Source organism: Dermacentor albipictus, chromosome 8, assembly GCF_038994185.2.
Source record: "Dermacentor albipictus isolate Rhodes 1998 colony chromosome 8, USDA_Dalb.pri_finalv2, whole genome shotgun sequence".
In the NCBI taxonomy this organism is placed as follows: domain Eukaryota; kingdom Metazoa; phylum Arthropoda; class Arachnida; order Ixodida; family Ixodidae; genus Dermacentor; species Dermacentor albipictus.
This window is the reverse complement of record NC_091828.1, coordinates 59,795,461-59,818,317: the sequence shown is the minus strand read 5'-3', so window position 1 is coordinate 59,818,317 and position 22,857 is coordinate 59,795,461. Positions and strand designations below refer to the sequence as shown.

Sequence of the window (22,857 nt, the reverse complement as noted above, 5' to 3'; positions counted from 1 at the left end):
AGAAGATGGAATAACAGTCGATTTAGTCAAAGATAGAGGAGATATTATGCTTGAAAAGCTTGCGACTCTTTATGCGCAATGTCGCACGACTTCAAGGGTTCCAGGAGACTGGAAGCATGCCGACATTATACCAATCCAATAAAAGGGAGACGTTAGAATTAAAAAATTATAGGCCCATAAGCTTACTTAAAGTGTTGTATAATATATTTACCTAGATAATCTCCAATAGAGTAAGGGCGATAGTGGGCTTCAGTCAACGAATAGAGCAGGCTGTCCTCAGAGAGGGATACTCTACAATGGATCACATCGATGTCATCAATCATGCAATGGAGAAATCTGCAGAGTACTATCAGCCTCTCTATATAGCTTTCATAGGATACGAAAAAGCATTTCATTCAGTACAGATACCAGAAGTGATAGAGAAAATAAGTTATTGATGAGAACAGGAGGCTTACGTAAATACCTTGGAAAATATCTAGAGAGATTCCACAGCTACCTTAATTCTCCACAAGAAAAATAATAAGATTCCTATAAAGAAAGGGGTCAGGCAACAAGGCACAATCTCCACAACGCTATTCACTGCGTGCTTGGAAGATATTCACGCTATTAAACTGAGAAGTCTTAGGGGCGACGATCAACGGCGAATATCTCAGCAGTTTTCGGTTAGCAGATGAAATTTTCCTGTTCAGCAGCACTGGAGACGATTTGCAATAAATTATTGAGGAGCTTAAAAGAGAAAGTGTATCAGTAGGGTTGAGATCAATATGCAGAAGACATAGATAATCCTCAATAGCCTGACAAGGGAACAAGAGTTCATGATCGCAAGTAAGCTTCTACAATCTGTGAAGGAGTGCACTTATCTAGTTCATATACTCACAGGGGACCCTGTTTATAAGAAGGCAATATACAGAAGAATAAAAATTGGTTGGAGAGCATACGGCAGACATTATCAGATCCTGACTGAAAGGTTGCCATTATCATTAAAAAGAAAGGTGTACAATCAGTGCATTATACAAGTGGTATACATGTGGGGTAGAAACTTGAAAAGTGACAAAGACGCTTGAGAACAAGATAAGGACTGCGCAAAGAGCGATGGAATGAAGAATGTTAGGCACAACGTTGAGACACAGGAAGAGAGCGGTTTGAGGTAGAGAGCAAACAAGGATAGCCAACATTCTTATTGACATTAAGAGATAAACATGGAGTTTGTCAGACCATGTAATGCGCAGGTTATATAACTGGTGAACCATTAGTGTTACAGAATGGGTGCCAGGAGATGGGGAGCGCATTCGAGGTCGGCGGAAGACTAGGTGGGCTAATGAAATTAGGAAATTCGCGGGCACTAGTTGTTATCGGTTGGCGCAGGACTGGGGTAATTGGAAATCGCAGGGAGAGGCCTTCGTCTTGCCGTACGTGGACATACAATTAGTTGATGATGATGTTAACTTTTACATATTTTCCATGGCTGTATTGTTAAAGTAAAAAAATAAACTTAAGCTCGCTATTATGTTAGTACTTAGACCAGTAGAAAAACACAGCTACATATAAACAAATTGTTACGTTATATGTAAAATATTGAACGTACGAGTATAAAAGTAAATGAAGGATATGTAAAATTGGCAATGTGGCGTCTACTATCTCTATGTAAGTGACAAGAATTCCAACTTGTAACCTTGAGCGCTATGACCTAAATCTATTCGAAATTTTTCAATTCCGATTCTGCAATCAGCCCTCCGTGATTCGTCAAAAAATTTTGGGTTCACCCGCACTTCGCCTGTCGATTTCTCAGGCGACGTCACGAAAACCGCGAAATCACCCCACCTGATGTGACGTGTGAACACAGATTATGCATGTTTAGAGCGAATGAAAGAAAAATAATTGTCTCTGATTCGACGCCCTTTTCGCCATAGTACTCTGCCATTGATCAAACATTTTCGGGCTGCGCCCACTTTGCCTGCCCGCCACGCGACATCACAAAACCGCGAAAGGTTATCGCGTCAAAATGACGTGTACGCGCTGAAGACGCATTATTAGGTAAAACAAAACTGCAAAACTGCAACAGCAGGGGACTGGCCTGTTCCGAAAGGAATAAATGATCGCTGCCTGCCGATTGCTCTGGCACTAGCTGCTCGGAGATGCCGGGGAGCATGGTTCTTTTTGCATAATAAACATTTTTTTCCGTAGCAGTATAACGTTATCGAGCCTTTTCGGCAGTATACACCACTTTGCCAACTATTCTTTGCTGAGAATACATGCTGGCGGCATTTCTAACGTTCCGTTGCCCGCCGCGAGATTTTCGACCAGCCACCTTCCAAGCTAGTTGTGGGAAAGCGGACCAATCGCAGACGCCGGCGCCACCCTCCTCATCCGGTTATCTACTTTCACTGAACTAGCTAGGCCCCACTGAAACCCTATCCAATTGAGCGTGCTCCTTGCTTCTTGTGAGCCAATTCGATAGGAAAATCTGCTCAATGTAGGCCTTGCAGTCCACTTTGAAAAAAAAAAAAAAGTGACCTCCCATAAACGAGGAGTGCTTTTCATCGTGCTGTTCAAACAGCGCTGAAGCGGTTTGAAAGCACCATTGGCGGTTACGTCAAAAAAATTACCGACGATTACGTTACTTCCTAATGCGAAATTTGAGCGCAGCAAATAAGCTGTTTCACCTTTTTGATAGATTGAGGCAAAGAAATCGAGCAACACATGTATGCGCTATCACAGAATTTTTTTTTTATTTTTCACACGTATTCCTTTAACAAAGACTCCACTAACAGTTCTTGACAGTCATGAAGGAAGCTTTGTGGTCGGAGAAATAGACTGATATATGTTCGACTTGGTACACCAATGCTTGATTCTCAAAGACGAGATCTATACAAGTGCCTCGCGAGGTTGTCACAGCCGTGGGACGCGTTACGAGCGAGAGGAACGGGATGTTCTCCCGCATAAGTGTTAGGAAATTGCTGTTTGTCTTTATGTCAACATTAAAGTCCCCCACTACTAACATCGGTGTGGATCGATGCACGGTTAATGCGAGTTGCAGGAAGTGCACGACGTCTTTCGTGAGTGCGGTAGCGGACTCACGAAAGCGGTATCAGTCGGTCGCTGCTAGCGCTGGGGGGATGAAAGGGGGGCGGAGCTGGTTACGAGGCCGACGATAACGCCGACGACGACGCGAAACCCAGGAACGGACGCCAAAGAGCCATTTGTGTAGCCAGCCCTCCTCCACAATCTCTCCTCCTCCCTTCCATCATCCTCCCTCGCCCGGAGAGCCGACAGCGCGCATGCGCGGCGGCGGAGCAGATTCGTCGGCGAGCTGGTTACGAGGCAGACGACGACGCGAAACCCAGGAACGGACGCCAAAGAGCCATTTGTGTAGCCAGCCCTCCTCCACAATCTCTCCTCCTCCCTTCCATCATCCTCCCTCGCCCGGAGAGCCGACAGCGCGCATGCGCGGCGGCGGAGCAGCAGATTCGTCGGCGAGCTGGTTACGAGGCCGACGCCGACGACGACAACGCCGACGACGACGCGAAACCCAGGAACGGACGCCAAAGAGCTGCGCTCTAAAAGGTATATATACCTGGTAGCGAAGCTTCCATAGAAGACCATACGTTCAAAACATAGCGTTTCATCGTCGGTTCATGGGGCTTAGCGCCATCCATGGAGGAAGGAAACTGAGGAGAGGCCCTACCCTCTCCGCGCGCTAGGAGAAAAGTGTGGAGGAAATGACGTAGCAGGTTCTCTTTTTTTTGGTCATTTTTTATTTCTTTGCCGTAGCGGCCACGCCTATCGGGCCACAATGGCGGCTTTGTTTTGGTTCTATGCGCTCACACGTGTTGCTCCGTAGGTTTCGTACCGTGGCAAAGGCGCCGTGCGGGCAGGTTTGCGTTGGTCTCCATGCTTTGTTGCACTGCATTATCTGCACCGCGCTCTCCCGGTGGGACACGAGGAACTAAAGTTCGTGAAATGAACGCGCACGCAGCGCTGTACGCAATGTACCGTGCTATTGCCATGGCAACGGACGAAGGAATATCCGCGGGAAATATTGCTCTTCTGGCGAAATCATGCTAACGTGCCAACGCAGGCCGAAACCGATGAGTTTCAGAATCTGTACAATGAACGCCTTGCAGGTCAGTGATTCCTGCTTTTGACAGCGAATATGGTGCATTTGCGGCGCGTAGAACGTACGCTATGAATTCATAGTTTGTGTTCAAAAGCCACTTGCTTTTGTGCATATTAAAACACATGTTGCTTAACTGTTGCTTGTTCCTCGCAGTACTCGCGACAGCACGGAGTCTTTTAAGCAGAGCGCGTTCGAGGTTCATGCACACCTGCACAGGTGTACCTGAATACACGTGCTGATAGAGTGTTACGCCGAATATGTGCATTTTGCTGCCCTCGGCACCGTGTGCCTGCCAGCCGACGCTTCATCCTGGAAGACGGGAAAGAAACGGCTGCTTTGGCTTAAGCAACGAATGCTCCCTACCGCGGGCGTATCTTATGTGTGCGCGCGAGAAGCGCAGGGAAGTGAAGGTTAGCGGATGCGCTGCAAGAGTCGGCAAGGCTCCACAGAACGTACGCCTGCGAACACATCAAATGGCTGTTCCATGGTTGCACGTTGGCCGGTTCTGCGCGCGTACTGTTCTGCACCTTGCGCCGGCTATCGCAAAACTTTGATAACCTGATGCTTCACGTACCGTACGTGGTAAGAAGGCACCTCAGGCCGCAGTCAATCAATTTAAACGTGAAGTCAAAAATGACATTTTGCCTCCTCGCCGGCGGGCTGTCGTAGTGATGCGCGGCCACCCGAACTTTGTTCAATAAAGCACGACGATTCCTCAAACGGGAATGTGTTTGTCCTCATAAACTCCAAATGGATCGCAAATGGGTCGGTGTGTCGTAGGTACACGTTTCCATTGCTTTCTTACAATAGAGTGAGAATGCGTGCATTTTTTTCGTATCGCCAGATGTCTAGCTCGCAAGGAAATCCAAGCAGAGAAAAGCAAGTAGAAGTCAGCGATAAAGGTGACGTTTTTTTTTTTATCGCGCAAGAACTGGGCAGCGACCGGTACCCACGGTTGATGAGAATAGCTCATTTGGCTGGCCTGATAAAGCATGTTTATTTTCATAAAAGCCGGTAAAAGCAACAGATTCGACCTCACGCCCCAATTTGCGAAGTTCATTATAAACTTCTTTCAACATGACTTCGGCAACGGTAATGCATTGAGACATCGCGTTTAGATGATTTTGATTAGTATTGCTGCGGAGCGCGCGTGTCCGAACAGCCCGGTATCGCGCAGCGCGGCGTGGTTTCGCGGGAAAGGTAAACAATAGAGGAGAGCTGGCCCGAGAGGCGGAGCAACGTCATGATCAACGCCAACTTCCGGCTTCACTTTAGCTTCACAAATAGTGACGTCTGGGCCTCTCCTGAGTTTCCTTCCTCCATGGCGCCATCTGTATGTGCAGGGAGGTTTACCGGCGGAAGAAAAAAAAAAACAATGTGACGCCATATCCGTTAAAAGCAAAAGTGACGTCATGACCAGGCGCGAGATTTGTTTTCGCGGCCTGCTTTTTGAGCTGTACATTGAAATACCTCGCCATTTGACTTGATGGGCGTTTCGAGCTTTAACCGCGGAGAGCGATGCAAGAAAATGTCAGCCGTAGTGTGTCGAAATCGCACCCCTGAACAGAACATACTTTCTTTGAAAGCCGACGAAAGCTGTAGGTCTAGAGTGCTGGTTCTATCGTCGGACACCAAGCCCGTTGGCCTATGCAGTCGCACGAAAACAACTAAAGTAAGCAATTATCTGGCGTTCATAACTCACTACTTTTGACTGAACAGGTTGAGAAACGAGGAAGCTACCCGCGGCGCCAAATTCGGACAAACGTCGACAAGCAAGAGAGCACAATGTGTTAAGGGGGCGTATTCGAACAGGTGAACTTTACGAGCGCGCCTTTCTGCACATTTCAAGAGCTGCATTGCTGTCCAAGCGATAGCGGCCTCTTACGATGGGCGATGTAAAAAAGGTATTTGTTGATAATGATAAAATAAAATAGAGTTGTCTTTTCTTTACTCGTCGCAAATATATAAAATTGATTAGGAATTTTCCCTTCCTTGAATGAATGTATGTCTCCCTTTTTTAACTAAAGTGAGAGACAGACACGGTTTTTACTTTCCAAATGTCTGTTCCCTCCAAACAAAGTCGCGCTTCAATCACTGCTCCCATAACCACCCTTGCTGATGTCGGTGGCAATATCTTCTGAACTGCTCTCCGCCCGAAGCTTCGTGACCTATTTGGATTTACCTTGACGGCAGTACCATACTATAATAGTTTTACAGAACGCTTTATCGCACAGAATTACAGAATCAAACGCTTTCTCGTGATCAATGAGAGCTATATATAAGGGTTGGTTTCATTCCGCACATTTCTCTATCACCTGATTGATAGTGTGAGTATGGTCTATTGTTGAGTAGCAGGATTCTGTAAGGGCTACTCAACAATAGACCGTATTCACACTATCAATCAGATGATAGAGAAATGTGTGAAATATATAACCAACTCTTTTATATAGCTGTCATTGATTACTAGAAAGCGTTTTATTCAGTCGAAACCTGAGCAGTCATGGAGGCATTGCGGAATCAGGGTGTAGACGAGCCGTATGTAAATATACTGAAAGATGTCTCTAATGGCTCCACAACCACGGTAGTCCTCCGTAAGGAAAGCAACAAAATCCCAATAACGAACGACGTGAGGTAGGGAGATACGATCTGATACGATACCTCCAATGCTATTCACAGCGTGTTTACAGAGGGTATTCAGATAGTGGATTGGGAAGAATTGGGAATGAGAGTTAATGGAGAATACCTAAAACCCTTGCAATTCACTGACGATATTGCCTTGCTTAGTAACTCAGAGGACCAATTGCAATGCATGCTGACTGAGCAACAAAAAGCTGTGTGGGTAGTTTGTCATAGTGCTCTACAATTTTCTCAATGAAACATTTAATCTAAATATAGTATCTGAGAACTTGATTCATTTACTAAGACTAATTATGAAATTAGGCAGAATGCAAAGAGAATAATAATCTGAGTATCAATATTGACGGAAAACAACATTACCTTGGTTTTGTCCAGCTACGTGGCATATGCGTATCTTTAAATCTTGGTGCAAGATGGTTGGAACAACCTGTGTAGTTATAATTTGTGTCAAACGGGAAAAACTCAGTGCCCTTCCACTCTGTGATGACAGATGGCCAGCGAAGCTGCGTATGTTGAACCTTTTATGGCGAACTGTACCTCCGCCGCGGTTCGGCTCGGCATTCCACTTTCTCTGCGATCGGCCCACGTATGGGGAGTGCTTAACACCTGCTTTACCTGCGCCACAGGTGGGCCCAGCATTGCATTATCTCTGGGATCAGCCCACGTATGGGGAGTGTTTTAACGCCTGCTTCACCTCCGCCGCGGGTCGCCTCGGCATTGCACTATCTCTGTGATCGGCATATGTACGGAGAGTGCTTAACGCCTGCTTCACCTCTGCCGCGGGTGGGCGCAGCATTGCACTATCTTCGGGATCGGCCCACGTAAAGGGAGTTTTGTGTCTACACACGGACACGATCCTGGGGGAACTAGCCCTTAAGAGCTTCACTGTAAAAGTCGATGTTTCAAGGATACCATTGCTTATCTGTTTTGCCGTATGTATGTTTGCATGGAAATGTAAAATTTAGTCGTTATGTATACTTTTCAAGTGTTCTATCAACTTCTGGTTACACATTAACCGTGTGTTTACTGGAACATTGCATGATATCTACTGAAATTGTCTGTGTCATATTCTGTGATATACATATGTTTAATTGATATTAGTAACCTATGGCTTTGGGTGCAAACAACTTTTTGCATATTTTGCACGACTGAATGTATAGGTAAAAATTAACTTCATGATTGATCTCACTATCACGTTAGTACTTAGGCCAAAAGAAACACACAACTATATATAAACGAATTCCTACAGTACATATATACGTATAATGTTGAACGCATAAAACGACATGGCGGTTATGTAGTATTGAGAATGTGGCGCCGTTGTTACATGGGAAGAGGACATTGTACTTGTAGGTACCATATCCCAGAACTTATAAGTACTCACCAACCCGGCATCATTCGCTACCTTGACCCCAGTACCTGCCCGCCTATCCGGGTTGACTGGGTGGGAGGCATTGGTTCGGGCGAGCTGTCATTCCTGGACAAGGGGGCTGCTGTGGAGCAGCACGAACTGAGCTACTGCGCTCACCACACAAACAGCCATGTGGGTCTTACAGGACTTCAGTTCGACAGACTCTCGGTTTGCCTTCACACGAAAGAGGTCAAGGTATAGAATCACGGAGACCACCAAAGCAGTCCGCGGGGCAGCGTGACTACACGAGGATGGGCCACGACTGGTTCTGGCTCTGGGTTCCATTAAGACAAACAAAACACGTGGGTGGACAGACGCACACGGCCAAGTCGAGCGACCTTAGGCTCATGCATCATAATTTAACAAAGAGCTTCCCACCAGGGACATCAAAAATCAGGGCAGGGCGAGCCCACACTTCGAGAAACTTCTCGCCTAAGTGATGCCACTCCCAGGTGAGATGTAGCCAGAACTACTTCCGTGCTTTCGCGAGCACTGTGTGGAGGCCCGGCGGCCGCACCCCGGAAACGGCATCACAGCGTGCTAACCAAACTTGTTATGAGCACTCGGCAAGGAGGAGCACGAACTGGTTGGTCGTCTGCATAGGCAAAGGGTGCAAGAAACGAACAGTCTGAAATGGAACACGTGAGAGGCTGAAATATTGGCTATTCGGTGAAGGAGCGATGCAGAAAGCAAACACTGCGAAAAGATATGAACCGTATCCTCACGACCACCACAACTACCTCACCGGCCGACTAGTCCGGCAGCGCCAGGAGGTACTTGAACACAGCTCACCTGGCGTTAAGGAAGCTGACCACAATGAGCTTCCAGCTTGGCCTGTGCAAGGACAGATAGTACCTTTGCCAATGCGGGGGGAGCCGTGGGGCGAGGATATCGACTAGTTCTTAAATTGGAGTTGAAACTGCATCGACGCCGGGGTGAACCTTGAGGAGGGTGAACCTTGCCGGGGTGAACCTTGCGGAGGGTGAACCTTGCCGTGGTAAACCTTGCCAACGCAACGACAAATGTGCCGTTTCGGTGCCCGTACGAGAACCTTGTTCGCAAAGCGGAAAAAAAGAATTCAAGCAGAGTCTGAGAGTTGCCTAAGAGTGCGGAACCATTGTGCCGCTTGCTCCTCTCGGCGCAGCCTGTTGTCATATCAGCGCTATGAAACTTCATCCCACCAGTATAAATGACAGTGCTGTGGCGACACAAACTGCTGCGAAGGGCGGCGCAAGGTGAATTGATAACGCAAGCAAATTACTGCAGGTGGCGGCTCCAGGTGCGCTGATGAGATTCCGATCATTATATGTCGTTATCGCTCTTTAGCGCCTCATCCATCTGCGTCGAACCATCATTAACGGTGATCAACCGTACTCTGGCTGCCTATGGTGCTGTAGCGCGGGACCTATCTTGAAAGCGGTCTGCGATGGGTACAGAGATCGCCGAGTGTTGATAGCTTCGTGTGCGCTCTGTTCTCGCCACTTCGCGTTGAAGCGAGAGGCAGCTCGAAACTCAATTTATTCGCTGCTGCGCGCCCTATCTCGAAAACGATAGTCTTACGTGACGGACGGACAGACAGTCAGACGGACGGATGTGTTTCCTCATTGGGTAGGCATACAGAAATGCTCATACATTAAAACATCGTCTCCGCATAAATGACATACGTAATCTTGAATGTGTGGTTACCACTATTCATTTTCTGCTTTGTAAGCTAGATTTCTGTAAGGCCGCACAAATGTTGAAATCATCATTGAGTTGTAAAGTGACAAGATTTATAATTGCTATACTATTACTCCACGCGGCCAGACGGTTCTCATTCACACCCTTGGCTACATTAAAGGCGTTTGCGATAAAACGACATCGACTGCCCCAGCCACTGAGAAAATGTAGCTTCAAGGCAACGTGCTTCAGCTATCTTAACTTACAGTGTGTATGCTTGAAACTATATTCTGAACGAGTAAAAAGCAATCTTTGTCTCACTTTTCCGGCTTTCACGAGGCTGGCGACATTCAGTCTCAGCTTGGCGAGCAGTTCCTGCATAGAATAAATTGTCTTCTTTCTCTTCATAAAATGGCAAAAATGGCAAAAATGGCACTTTCTCTTCATAAAATGGCAAAAAAAAGCTACGCAGATGCAATGCACACGTTGGGACCTGTGTTAAGCGAAGGCTTTGGGTAATCAAATGCAATAAATATGCGCATTTCGTTCTTGCATCTTTCTCCGATCCCCTGCTCCGGCTATGTGCCACAGTATGGAAAGCATCATCATAATTAACCTGCGATCGTGCTTCTTGTCCAATAACCCTTTGTAGACATTCGCCATAGTATAGAAATCATCACATTAATACGCGCACGTGGTTCGTGGCCAATCCTCCGTTTCGGGTACGTGTAACAGAATGGAAATCATGATCATAATCAACACGTGACGGCCACCTGAAGGAGCTAGTTGCAGTTGGAATTTGAGAAGTATACGTGAGATTGTGGCCGAATGGTTACAGGATCGGGTTGCCACGCTGGGAGCTCAAGATTTTAATCCCTCCACAGGATACAAACCTGTTGATAACTTGCTGATAAGGTGGCCTATGACTTTGATGTTTTTTCCTGCAAAATGTTATTTATTTGTGTTGAGTTGGAGTCCAGCGTTGGAAATGCATGTGGAAACTTCGTTCAAATGCTCAAAACGCTGATGGAAAGTTTTAGAAAGAATAATCATGTCATCTAAATAGCACAGGCAGGTATTCCACTTAAGGCCACGTAAAACTGTGTCGATCATGCGTTCAAATGTTGCAGGAGCATTACATAAACCGAAGGGATTGACGTTGAACTCGTAAAGTCCGTCTGGTGTTGCAAAGGCTGTCATGTCCTTGTCCGCTTAGTGCATGGGGATTTGCCAGTACCCGGATCGGAGGTCTAGACTAGAGAAATATTCTGCACCCTGGAGGGAGTCAATAGCATCGTCGATTCTTGGCATAGGATATAGGTCATTGCTCGTGATGTTATTAAGGGGTCAATAATCGACGCAAAATCGAACAGAACCGTCTTTCTTGCGAACCAGCAGAACAGGAGAGGACCAAGAACTCGACGATGGCCGAATGATGTCGCTTTTGAGCATGTCGTCAACGTTATCCGCAATGATTTTCCGTTCTGCGGAAGACATGCGATACGGGCGGCGGCGTACAATCGAAACGCCTTCGGTTTCGATGCGGTGTACTGCGACGGAAGTGCGCCCCAGAAGCTTGGAATGAACGTCAAATAAGGTGCTGTGTTGTTGCAGGAGTGCCAAAAAGTCTTCCTTCTGCGCAGAAGTCAGATCGGTATTTATCGTGGCCGTTAAAGCAGCGGCACCAGTATGATCATCAGTTGTGGTAGACAAAGGTGGTGATTCGGTGTGAACCGGTACCAGCGAAAGAGGTTCGGTGTGAGTAAAGCAAGTCACAGTAGTGCCCTGAGAGAGCACAACTGGTGAAGAAGTAGGGTTATGAACAGCGACGAACGCTCTACCACCCTGAAACCACACCAGGCTAGGAGTAAGGCTAAGACCACCAAGAACAGTGTAGGAAGTTAGTGTGAGAATATGCTCGTTGCCGGCGGGAATGAAACAGTCGTAAACGTGACGAAACGTAGGCTATGAGCATCGACAGCGGACGAAGATTCAGTGTCCGTCATCTAAATAGTTCGATGACGGAAAGAGATGAAAGCTGAGGCGGAGGACAGGAAGTCCCATCCGAAAATCATCGCGTAGGTACACGGAGACAGCACGACGAAATGAATGTGGTCAAGGATGCCATAAATGAAAACACGCGCAGTGCAAACACCGGAGGGCTGAACAAGAACTGCATTAGCACAACAAGGGGGAGGGCCACTATATGGTGTCTTCACTTTTCGCAGTCGAGAACACAAGTCAGTACTAATAACGGAAAGCGATGCCCCTGTGTCAACCAAGGCTTCGGTTTGGGCACCTTCAACGCACACCAAAGGTACATCTGACGGGCGCTCCGGAGGAATTTCAGGTTGTCCAAAGGATGCAGATTTCCCTCCTGAAGCTGCACCATTTAGTTTTCTGGGCGGTGATCGGAGGATGAAGTAGCCGGTCGAAGAAGGGAAGAGGAGCGCCGCATCGGTGATGGAGAGCGACGACGCGGGAAACGCAATGAACCGGCAGCGTTGAAGTCCTGTGGAGATGGAGAATGTCGTGGATAATAATCGAAGAACACCGACGTTGTGTACAAGGCCAGAAAACTCATCCCATTCAAACCCGTCATAGCCACCTCTTTCGTCTTGCTGACGGCGTCGGCAAAACCTTGAAATGTGGCCATGGATGCCGTAGTAGTAGCAAACCGGGAGGGGTGGGCTCCATGCGTTGCAATACGGAAGAGGTGGTGGTCTTCCAGTGATGGGATTCAGCTACACGTGCGGTGCAGGTGCCTCTAGTGGTGGCTGCTGGGAGGGTGGCACTATAGAGGCAGCCTGAGCGTAAGTTGGCGTAGGGATAGCGGGCAGGTCACGGTAGCTATCTTTCCCCTCACGATATGGCGTAGGCCGCCACCAGGAGGCATCGGATGGACCTCAGGATGGTTTGACGAAGCTTGGGCGTGCTGTTCCTCAAGGGATGATGGAGCGACTCGAGGCACGTAGCTCGCTGTCGTTGGACGCCTTTAAATCAGATGTGTCAGGTTGTAGGCGGAACATTTGAAGCTCATCCAGACGCTGACATGTACTGATTACTGATGACGTCTGCGACGGTAGTGGGATTCAGCACTACAAGAGCATTGAATTCCACATTGCCAATACCCGTGAGCAAGTGGTGTACACGGGGACTCTCTGCCATCGAGGGGTTCACGCGGCGGCAGACGGCGAGGACGTCCTCTATGTACGAATTGGAAGATGGGGAATGTCGTGGATAATAATCGAAGAACGCCGACGTTGTGTACAGGGCCAGAAAACTCATCCCATTCAAACCCGTCATAGCCACCTCTTTCGTCTTGCTGACGGCGTCGGCAAAACCTTGAAATGTGGCCATGGATGCCGTAGTAGTAGCAAACCGGGAGAGGTGGGCTCCATGCGTTGTAAGACGGAAGAGGTGGTGGTCTTGCAGTGATGGGATTTAGGTACACGTGCGGTGCAGGTGCCTGTTGTGGTGGCTGCTGGGAGGGTGGCGTTATAGAGGCAACCTGAGCGTAAGTTGGCGTAGGGATGGGGTGCGGGCTCGGGACTTGCGGGCAGGTCACGGCAGCTATCTTTTCCCTCACGATATGGCATAGGCCGCCCCTAGGAGGCGTCAGATGGACCTCAGGATGGTTTGACGAAGCTTGGGCGTGCTGTTCCTCACGGATGATGGAGCGAATCGAGGCACGTAGCTCGCTGTCGTTGGACGCCTTGAAATCAGATGTGTCAGGTTGTAGGCGGAACATTTGAAGCTCATCGAGACGCTGACATATACCGATGACGTCTGCGACGGTAGTGGGATTCAGCACTACAAGAGCATTGAATGCCACAGTCCCAATACCCTTGAGCAAGTGGTGTACACGGTGACTGTCTGCCATCGAGGGGTTCACGCGGCGGCAGACGGCGAGGACGTCCTCTATGTACGAATTGTAAGACTCGCCCGAGTGCTCAGCACGCTCCGCAGGCTTCTTCTTGGCGATATCGGAGTGGACAGACGAGTTCGCGAAAATCTGGCGTAGGTGGTGTTTAAAGGTACTCTAGTTGACGAAATCGAGCTCATGATCTTAAAACGAAGCTTTCGCAACGCCGGTTAGGTAGAAGGCGAACTTGAGCAAGTTTCGCTGATTCGTTTCAGTGGTTAAAGTCACTGACGCGCTCGTATAGTTCCAACCAGTCTTCAACGTCGTCCCGCGGAAGCCCAGCAAACATTGGTGGATCCTTTTGAGGAGTGGTCACTGTCCAAGAAGGGATTCCCGCAGGGGCAGGCAAGGTGGATGTCCTGGTATTGGTCTGCTGGTCATGCGACATGGTTGAGTGCAGTTGGTAGAGGCGGCGACTCGAGCGGAGTTCCATGGGTGTAGCGTAGGGGAAGCTGGAGAGAGACCGGGAGCGAGAGGACGAAGAAACAGGACAGCACATTCCACCACTTGTGAGACAAGTTTTAGGCAGTCTCCTCTTTATTCTCTTGAGTGAGAGCCCTACCACCAGGCCCCAAAGCGGTGAAGACGAGAACGTAAAGGTGAGAATATGAAGCGTATGTATCATGCGCACAATATATATATATATTGCAATGCTATATATATATATATATATATATATATATATATATATATATATATATATATATATATATATATATATATTGATAAGAGCATCGCAAACGTCATGCGAAGTCGTGTACAATTCGTATTCAACCTACAGCCAGTTGCTTTTTTATCACACACTTCCATTTCCATTAATGTAGCATTGATTTATTGCAGTTATTATGTACCAGCAATTGCTCCTTGGCGTCTTTGTTTGTGGCCTTCTTTTGATAGGACTAATAAATATACGGACGGACGCCGCGGCTTGCCTAAGTCACGTATATATATATATATATATATATATATATATATATATATATATATATATATATATATATATATACAGTAAAAGCTCATTAATTCGAACCGCAAGGGGAAGCCGCTTCAGTTCGAATTAACGAAAGTTCGAACTAACGAAAGTTAAGGAGGGCAACAGTACACTACGATTTGGAAGCAGTCGGGCATGTCAGAAATCTGGCGCGTCAGAAAGTGATGGCGTGTGCCGCGGGCACACGCCCTCTTCAAGTCGAAGCTCTGGATCCGACTGTGCCACACCACCGATGTCCACCGAAACGAACGTTAGCCGAGGCTTAACACCATCACAATGAATCGCGACGGCCGGTACCTCCTAAGCTGAAAACAGAGGTGCACAACCGATGAAGACTGCTGAGACAAAGACGCTGAACATGTGAAGGTGGCGAAGGCCCTGATTCGTTGGCTCTTCATTGCAAGCGCAGCTGCGACGTACTTGATTCACTGTGTTTTGCAGCTTGCCGTGCCATCTCCGCACAATATTAGCAGCTGTACAAGATTTGCAAAGCCTCTGAGATTCGCAACGGGCAAGAAGTCTCGGAGGTTACGTAGAACGGAGAGGCGGCAGCCGCCGCTGCCTTCTGGCTGACCCCGCGTCGGTTAGATTTTTTTCCGATTTTGCCTTCTCTCGCCGTTCTCTCCGTTTCGGAGGCAATACAGCCTTGTGTGTAGGCAGTAGGCGCGTTTCTCTGGCTATGTGCCAGGCGAGCGTAGTTCGAATTATCCGTGAGGGAACCATCTCGCGTTCGAATTAACGGACTTTTTTATACATAGACTTCTGTGGAGCTTGGCCGGACCAAATCGTACAGTTCGAATTATCCATAAATTCGAATTATTGAAGTTCGGATTAACAAGCTTTCACTGTATACATATATATATATATATATATACACACAATCGGTGCCCTCACGAAACCTGAAGCCAATTAGTAACAGAAAAGAGTGCCTGGATATCGTATGGGTTTTTAAAAAATTTTGTCCATATCTCTACGGTCGACGCTTTGACGTGGTGACCGATCATCACGCTCTTTCCTGGTTGTCCAACCTAAAAGACCCGTCGAACCGCCTCGCTCGGTGGGCCCTCCGAATCCAGGAATATGATATCCGTGTCGTCTATCGCTCTGGACGCAAACACGCTGACGCCGATGCCCTCTCGCGCTCTCCAGTTATTTCAAACAGCAGCACTTCTACCGACAGACATGACATCTCACCACTTGACATCCTGTACATGGCATCGGAGCAACGAAAAGACCCATGGATTGTCATGATATTCGACTTTTTGTCAAATCCTCCGGCAACTTCGGAACCTCGAGCGTTGCGCCGACAGGCGCAGCAATTCACAATCCGGGACGGACTTTTATAGCGCCGCAACTTCCACAATGACGGCCGCAAATGGCTCTTAGTAGTGCCTCACCACCTACGACAAGAGTTATGCTCCACTTTTCATCCTGACCTGCAGTGTGGTCATGGCGGAGTGTCAAAAACTTACACACGGCTTCGCCTACAATATTGTTGGCGAAGGATGTACACCTTCGTCCACAAATACGTACGCTCCTGCATTGCCTGCCAGCTACGCATATGTGTCCCGCATCTCTCCACCGCACGTCTCCAACCACTTCCCTGCCCAGCTCAGCCATTTGACCGTGTCGGCATTGATATATACGGGCCTCTTCCATCTACTGGCGCTGGCAACCGATGGATTGTTGTCGCCGTAGATCATTTGACACGGTATGCTGAAACCGCCGCCTTGCTTGCCGCATCAGCAAAGACATCGCCTCGTTCATTCTGAACAACTTCGTTCTCTGCCATGGCGCACCTCGTGAACTGTTGAGCGATCGGGGCCGCTGTTACGTTTCGCCTCCGACGTGTGGTATAGCCGGCGCGGATGCAACGGACGCCGGGGCTTCGTTCAAAGCAGCGGACATTTTGGCCAGTTCAGCGCTGCCGCAACGCCTTCCGCCAAGCGCGTCCAGGCATGTTTCAATGCCACGTGTCTTCGTGTGTGCGTGTGTGTGTGTGTGCATATTGGTGCCCACGCTTGTCAAAGCGCGGCAGCCGGGGAGAGGAGCTCCCCAACGGTGAAGCGAGGAGGCCCGACCGGCGCCGGCCCGGCGGATACGTCACTTTTTGTAACAACGTGTCCGTGCGCCGCCGTCACGTGCGCCTCATCCGAGCCGTTCCTTCTTGCCCTCGACTCCGAGAGTATAAAAGCAGCTGCCCCCGGGCGCCACGAGAGAAGCTTCGATTTATTCAGTCGAGTAACGTGGTCTCCTGTTTCTCCACTTTGGTCGAGCTGACCGGCCGCTCTTTTGCGATGCTAGAATAAACAAGTTGTTCTGTTAGCAGTCGACTCATCCTTTGCCAGGACCTTCGGATGCTTCCAGCTGTGCCCCAGGCCGCCAGGCCAACGCTACCTTTGGGTCTTGCGACCCATTTGCAACACCGCGTATTCCTCTCGGATGTCCTGCAGTCACTCCTATCTGAATGCCAAATTATTCACCGCACTACTACTGCTTATCATCCACAGACCAATGGCTTAACAGAACGATTCAACAGAACTCTTGGTGACATGCTATCAATGTATGTTGCATCTGACCACTCCAACTGGGACCTTGTACTTCCGTTCGTCACTTACGCATATAACACTGCCTCTCAAGCCACTACCGGATTCTCACCATTCTTTCTGCTTTATGGCCGCCATCCCTCCAGCACTATTGATACGGTCCTCCCGTACCGGCCGGACCCTGCTGAATGGTCACCTGTTTCTGCGGTTGCTCAGCACGCCGAGAAATGCCGACAACTGGCCCGTTCTTTGACGTCTGCTCAACAGTGCCGCCAAAAAGAATGCCTCGCCCTCAATCCCCCCCCTCACCCTTTCCCCGTCGACTCACTCGTGTGGCTTTGGGTCCCGCCTGTTGCTGCTCATAGCGTTTCGTCCAAGCTCCTCCAGAAGTACCACGGGCCCTACCACGTGGTTGCTCAAACATCACCAGTGAACTACGTGGTCCAGCCCGTATCGCCATCTTCCGATGTGCGTCGTCGGGGGTGAGAGACTGTGCACATTGACCGGCTGAAGCAGTATTACGATCCACCCACCTCTTCCTAGGTCGCCAGGATGGCTACTCTTCAGTTCCGGGAGTGATTGTGACGAAGAAGATCGGCAGGCTGAGAAGCCCCGTTGCCATCGCGTGGCACGTACCCAGTTGGTTCGCTGTCTGCGCCCTACCTGCTGGTGCTGAGTTTGTCGCAGCTGCTCTACGAGCCGAATAAATCCCCCTTTACAATATATATATATATATATATATATATATATATATATATATATATATATATATATATATACTTTGGTAACTGCATTCTGCGGCCGGGGCGGGTTTTTTTAATGATCAGAGATTCCCGGCCTCAACAATGCAAGAAATGTGTTGTGATGCGTATTTCTACGTTTTCACTTGGATCCCGTCTTCGTCAGGGTAGCAAGAATCGCCTGAATATGCCCGCTATGGAACGTGTTTATTTCACTTCAAATATCACGCGCGATTACAGTGATTACAGTAATATGCTGCACAGTACACTATATAAAGGTGTGCGGTAAGGTGTTCTGAACAAATATATAGGTCTATAAGCTCGTGGTCATAAAGGAATATATATACGGGGCCTTCAAAGTTAAGCAATCAGTAATTTTATTAAAAAATACCTTGCAAACTACGCAATATCTTCGAGCACAGACGGTGTATGAGCTTTAGAACGACAGAAAGCTGAGCTAGTTGGTAAGGGTTCATTATGCAAAAAAGAGGTGAGGCGTGCATACAGGACACAGGAGTAGAGAGGTGGACTACACGAACACCGAAGAAAGCACTGAGGCGAAAAAAGAAAGAAGACACAAAACTCATCTGCGCAACCTCAGGAATGGTAACACCACGTGCTAGTAGGGTACACGTGCCGGTCTACGTGAGAGATAACTTTTAAGGCACCTCCTCCTTATGGAAAGTAATCGAAGGCTGACTCACGCACGCACTTCCATCATTGTAGATATGCCATGCCTCTACCGTAAGACGCGTATCTTCATTCTTATGCCTGTACTATATCGCGCATTCATCTGACTCTGGCGTGCAGTTCCAATCTTAGCAATGTAGGGAAAGATTAGAAGGCGATCCACCGGTTAACGACCTTTTATGTACCATTAGCCTCTGATTGATACACCGTCCCGTTTGCTCTACGTAGAACTGGCCACAGCTAAGTGGAATTTTATAAACCACACCCATACGACAGTCAGTAAAACTGTTGTTCTTATTGTGCTTCACTGGACATATATCTGTTCTTTTTTGCCTTTACCTGCTCCTTTTTCCTCTGTACGACAGTGCATATCTTACCTAGCTCATTGGGAGCAGTGAAAGCAGCATTAACATCATATCTACTTGCAACTTTTTTAAGCCTGCGTGATACTGAATGAATGTACGGAATAGCCACAACTCTTCTCTTTCTTTTTTTTTTTGCTATTCAATCACGTCCGTCCCCCTCGAAACCGACTTCTTTAGGCGCTCAGCCACAGTGGCTGCAGCTACACTAGGATAACCTGCTTCTAATAGGTGCCGGACCTGCGCATTAAAACTGGCGCTCGCTCAGCCACAGTGGCCACAGCTACACTAGGATAACCTGCTTCTAATAGGTGCCGGACCTGCGCATTAAAACTGGCGCTCATATTGTGTTGTCCGCTTCTCTACTCTTGTTTCTGCACGCCTCACCTCTTTTTTGCGTATGAGCTTTCGCGGACACAATTCACGCAAGCAATTATACTTAACAGTAGCTCCTTACCATATTTAAAATGACAATTATGGTATAGGTCTATGATATGTGAGCATTCGTATTGGAAGAAAACGACTTCACCTTTTTTTATTCTTCCAGAGAGCTTCTGCCCCGAGATATTCGTCATCAGATTTTACACTTAGCTAATTTTGTATTCAGGGGCGTGGACCTCGAGAGAACGTCAAGCTCCCATTGTGACGTAGCTTACTGCTTTTGGAACATGGTTTGCAATAGGAGCGAAGTTGACAACAGCTGCGCTCTTCCTCTCGGCTGGCGAAAACAAGACAGGACTTTATCCTTTCCCTCCCGTTGACGTTCCCTCACGGTTCGACGTTATGTCGAAATTCACGGTTCTTAATGCGAAATTACCTGACTGAATGTACATTATTCGTATATATATCTCGAAACACAGACATTACAGGGTAGTTCAAGGGGCCCTGAACCACTCTTTATTCAAGTGGAGAAATACGTTTGAAGTTTAAATAGGCTATTTCAGAAATAATTTGTCGCAAAAAGCACTTCAATGCGTTGAGCAGAAGTGGACTTCCTGGCAATTAAAGAACCTCTTCGCGGAGCTTCTGCTCCTTGTTCATTGCTTCGCACTGCGGAAGCTACGGCGGAGCAGGGCCTGCCCACAGCATTCCGCCTACTGAACGTCACCGTGGTGTGCAGTTAAATTTTGATTTTGTGGGTTGACGTAGACGCCACAACTTCCAGTTTTGAGCCTGCGACTCGCCAAACGCGGCGGTCCTCAGCGAGCCGCAGTGCGCTCAGCCAGCGGACTCGTCGCGACACCGCGCGACGGCCGCGCTATCGGCGCTACAGTAGCATACCGCAGCTGCAGGCAACTGCAGTGCGCATGCGCAGCGTTTGCTTCGAGCACGAGAAGGCTCGAGTGCCCGCTCGCGCTCATATCCTCCAGTCTGGCCGCGCTACGTGGTGCGGACCGGGTTCGACCTGCACCAACTTGACCGACGGACAGTGACCACATGCCACTTCCGCATTTTCGAAGCGATATCAATTGGCCTGCCAAAGCGCCTAACCGGGTACCGGCAGGAGTGAGCTCGACCTGGCAAGCGTGCGCGTTGTCTGACCTTACGTTTTGTGTGGTTCGAGGTTGGTTGGGTGTTCAGCACTACTAAACATTAGCCAGATCCTACGGCTCCGACGCCCGTAAGCCAAAGTTTAATTCCTACGGGGAGCGGCGGTGTGTCAACAGACGATAGTCGACTTCTGCCGGATGTCCGTCATTGTTGTCGAAAATTCGAAAGCAGGTTTTCTCTTACTTAGGCCTGTTTATTAAACTTCGCCTATAAATACACACGATAACAGCAGGAAGAAACGCTCTGATTCAAACACCTCATACTAGATTGATGTCAGCTATTGGCAAATTGCAGCCGTGCATGGGAATCCGCTACATTACGAAATAAAGCGTTCAGAACAGAGGCTTCAGTTGCAAAGAGAGCGTTTGAGAGAAATGGGACTTCGTGCTCTGCTTGCGAGCTCAACGCGCCGCACGCGACTGCAAAAAACTTTGGCTGAGATGTTCGCAGCAGCATGTGTTATCCGCGAAAGATGTTGTTTCACCAAGCCCTTTAAACAAAGCAAAATTGTCCGGAGAAACCATTTGCCTTATGTTTCAGATATATACATCTAACGTATATCAAAATCGTGATGACAAGATTCCTCTATTTATGCGCGTGGTTATTTTAATTACTCACAGAAACTGTGCCCTCCAAAGCGCATAACCAAAGTGTGCAAGCAGACTTTGCGTACATAGCCCCGCCCTTTTATCAAAATTAGAGCCAGTTTAACTTCTAAGACCCTCCATACCTATTGTCAGCACCACAATCTTTGACGACGGATATGCTGTTTCTCCAATATTATCATCTTTTGTATCTGCCTGCGTACGTACCGGATTCATGGCTTGCCACATATAGAGCCCTTTCTCCATGCACTCGCAGAGTGACCTCCGATGTTGATTGATGGTCTGAAAAAAATGGACGATAGCGCAAGTCACTGGGCCGCTACACATGGTTCGGTATTACAACTGCGCGAGCTTACACTGTTGTGGTAGCTCAATTGAGCGTAGCAGATCCGCATTCCGATGCACAGCCGTCGGTGTTCCTGCGTGAAAGACGAAATACGTCCACTTTGCAGCAATACCCGAGGCAGATGCTGGAAACCGCAAACAGTTAGGGCCAAAAATGTCATCTCATTTGTGCCGTCATTAGGCTCCAAGCAGAACACATAAGAAAATGGACAATCGCGTCCTTATTTAATAAAAAAGCATGGTATTTAGGAGACGTTGACGCGGTTGCAAGGCTCCAGCTGGTCATTTTCACATAGACCAAATAAAGAAATATAACAAGCCCGCCCTGGACAAAAGGAAGATAGCAAGAAAGGAAAAGTCAGTGTCAAATGGCGGAACTGCACTATAGGAATCCACAACAGAAATCAGATAAAAAAAAATTGTGATTGAAGTCATCTCACAAAAATGTAGAAGACAACGCACAAAACAAGTCGCATAAGACACAAAAGGTCGTAGTCAGTTATCGTAGATACGATCAATCGACGAAAATCATGAGGTCACGTCACGTGTTCGCATGGTTTAGGGCACAGAATGGAATACAAAGTGCGATCAATAATTTCCAGCAATTACTTCCTGTCCTGTTATTTTTGGTTTCTACTAGGCGCCTGAAACATCACGAACAACCTGTAGCAGCTAGACCTAATTTCTATTATTTTCCAATAAGAGGGGGTTACGAGTTCTTTGTAGCACAGGCCGCGAGCGTGGCCCAGAAAAAAAAAGCACGCATTTTTGTAAGAGTGGTCTTTCATTACACATTAGCTGCGCCATACTGCCGGTGCCATACTTATGAACGTGTGTAAAAAAATAATTAGGCTGCAGCAGATCTTGGCACATTTACGCCTCACTGTCTACTCCTCGTTACAATGTTAACAAAATAGTACCTCAAAAGGGCTGAAGTTCCCGAACTACAAAGAGCACAAAGACATACAAAATTCCGCGCACTAGAACAGGATGCCGCAAAAGACAGTGCGGAATGTTCACAAACATCCTTTATACATCGGAAGTATCGTCAATTAATAGAAGTTCATTAGGTTTTCTATGAAGATACGCGATTATCAGTTTCGTAGGTGAGTGGGAGATTATTACAGCTCATTCCACTTAACTACTAACCTACTGGAGACATTACACACGCAAGACGCCATTAACACCCGCGCTTAATTATCTTCCCTGTAGTACTTGTGTTTCCTGCGCATAAAAATTCTGCATTTCAAGCCGCAAACTGTGGTCACATCTGCACTG

At 47.9% G+C, this 22,857-nt stretch overlaps 1 protein-coding gene across 1 annotated transcript in view; it reads right to left on the bottom strand.

The window, feature by feature from the left end:
- Window positions 1-22,857, bottom strand: part of LOC135915188 (uncharacterized) — a 36,474-nt gene that overhangs the window by 4,575 nt on the left and 9,042 nt on the right. Inside the window, exons 3-5 of the mRNA XM_065448222.1 lie at window positions 21,591-21,653; window positions 21,442-21,516; window positions 10,146-10,199 (exon numbers count right to left, since the gene is read on the bottom strand). Of these exons, the coding sequence (XP_065304294.1) occupies window positions 10,146-10,199; window positions 21,442-21,516; window positions 21,591-21,653 (192 nt within the window). The remainder of the gene's footprint in view (window positions 1-10,145; window positions 10,200-21,441; window positions 21,517-21,590; window positions 21,654-22,857) is intronic.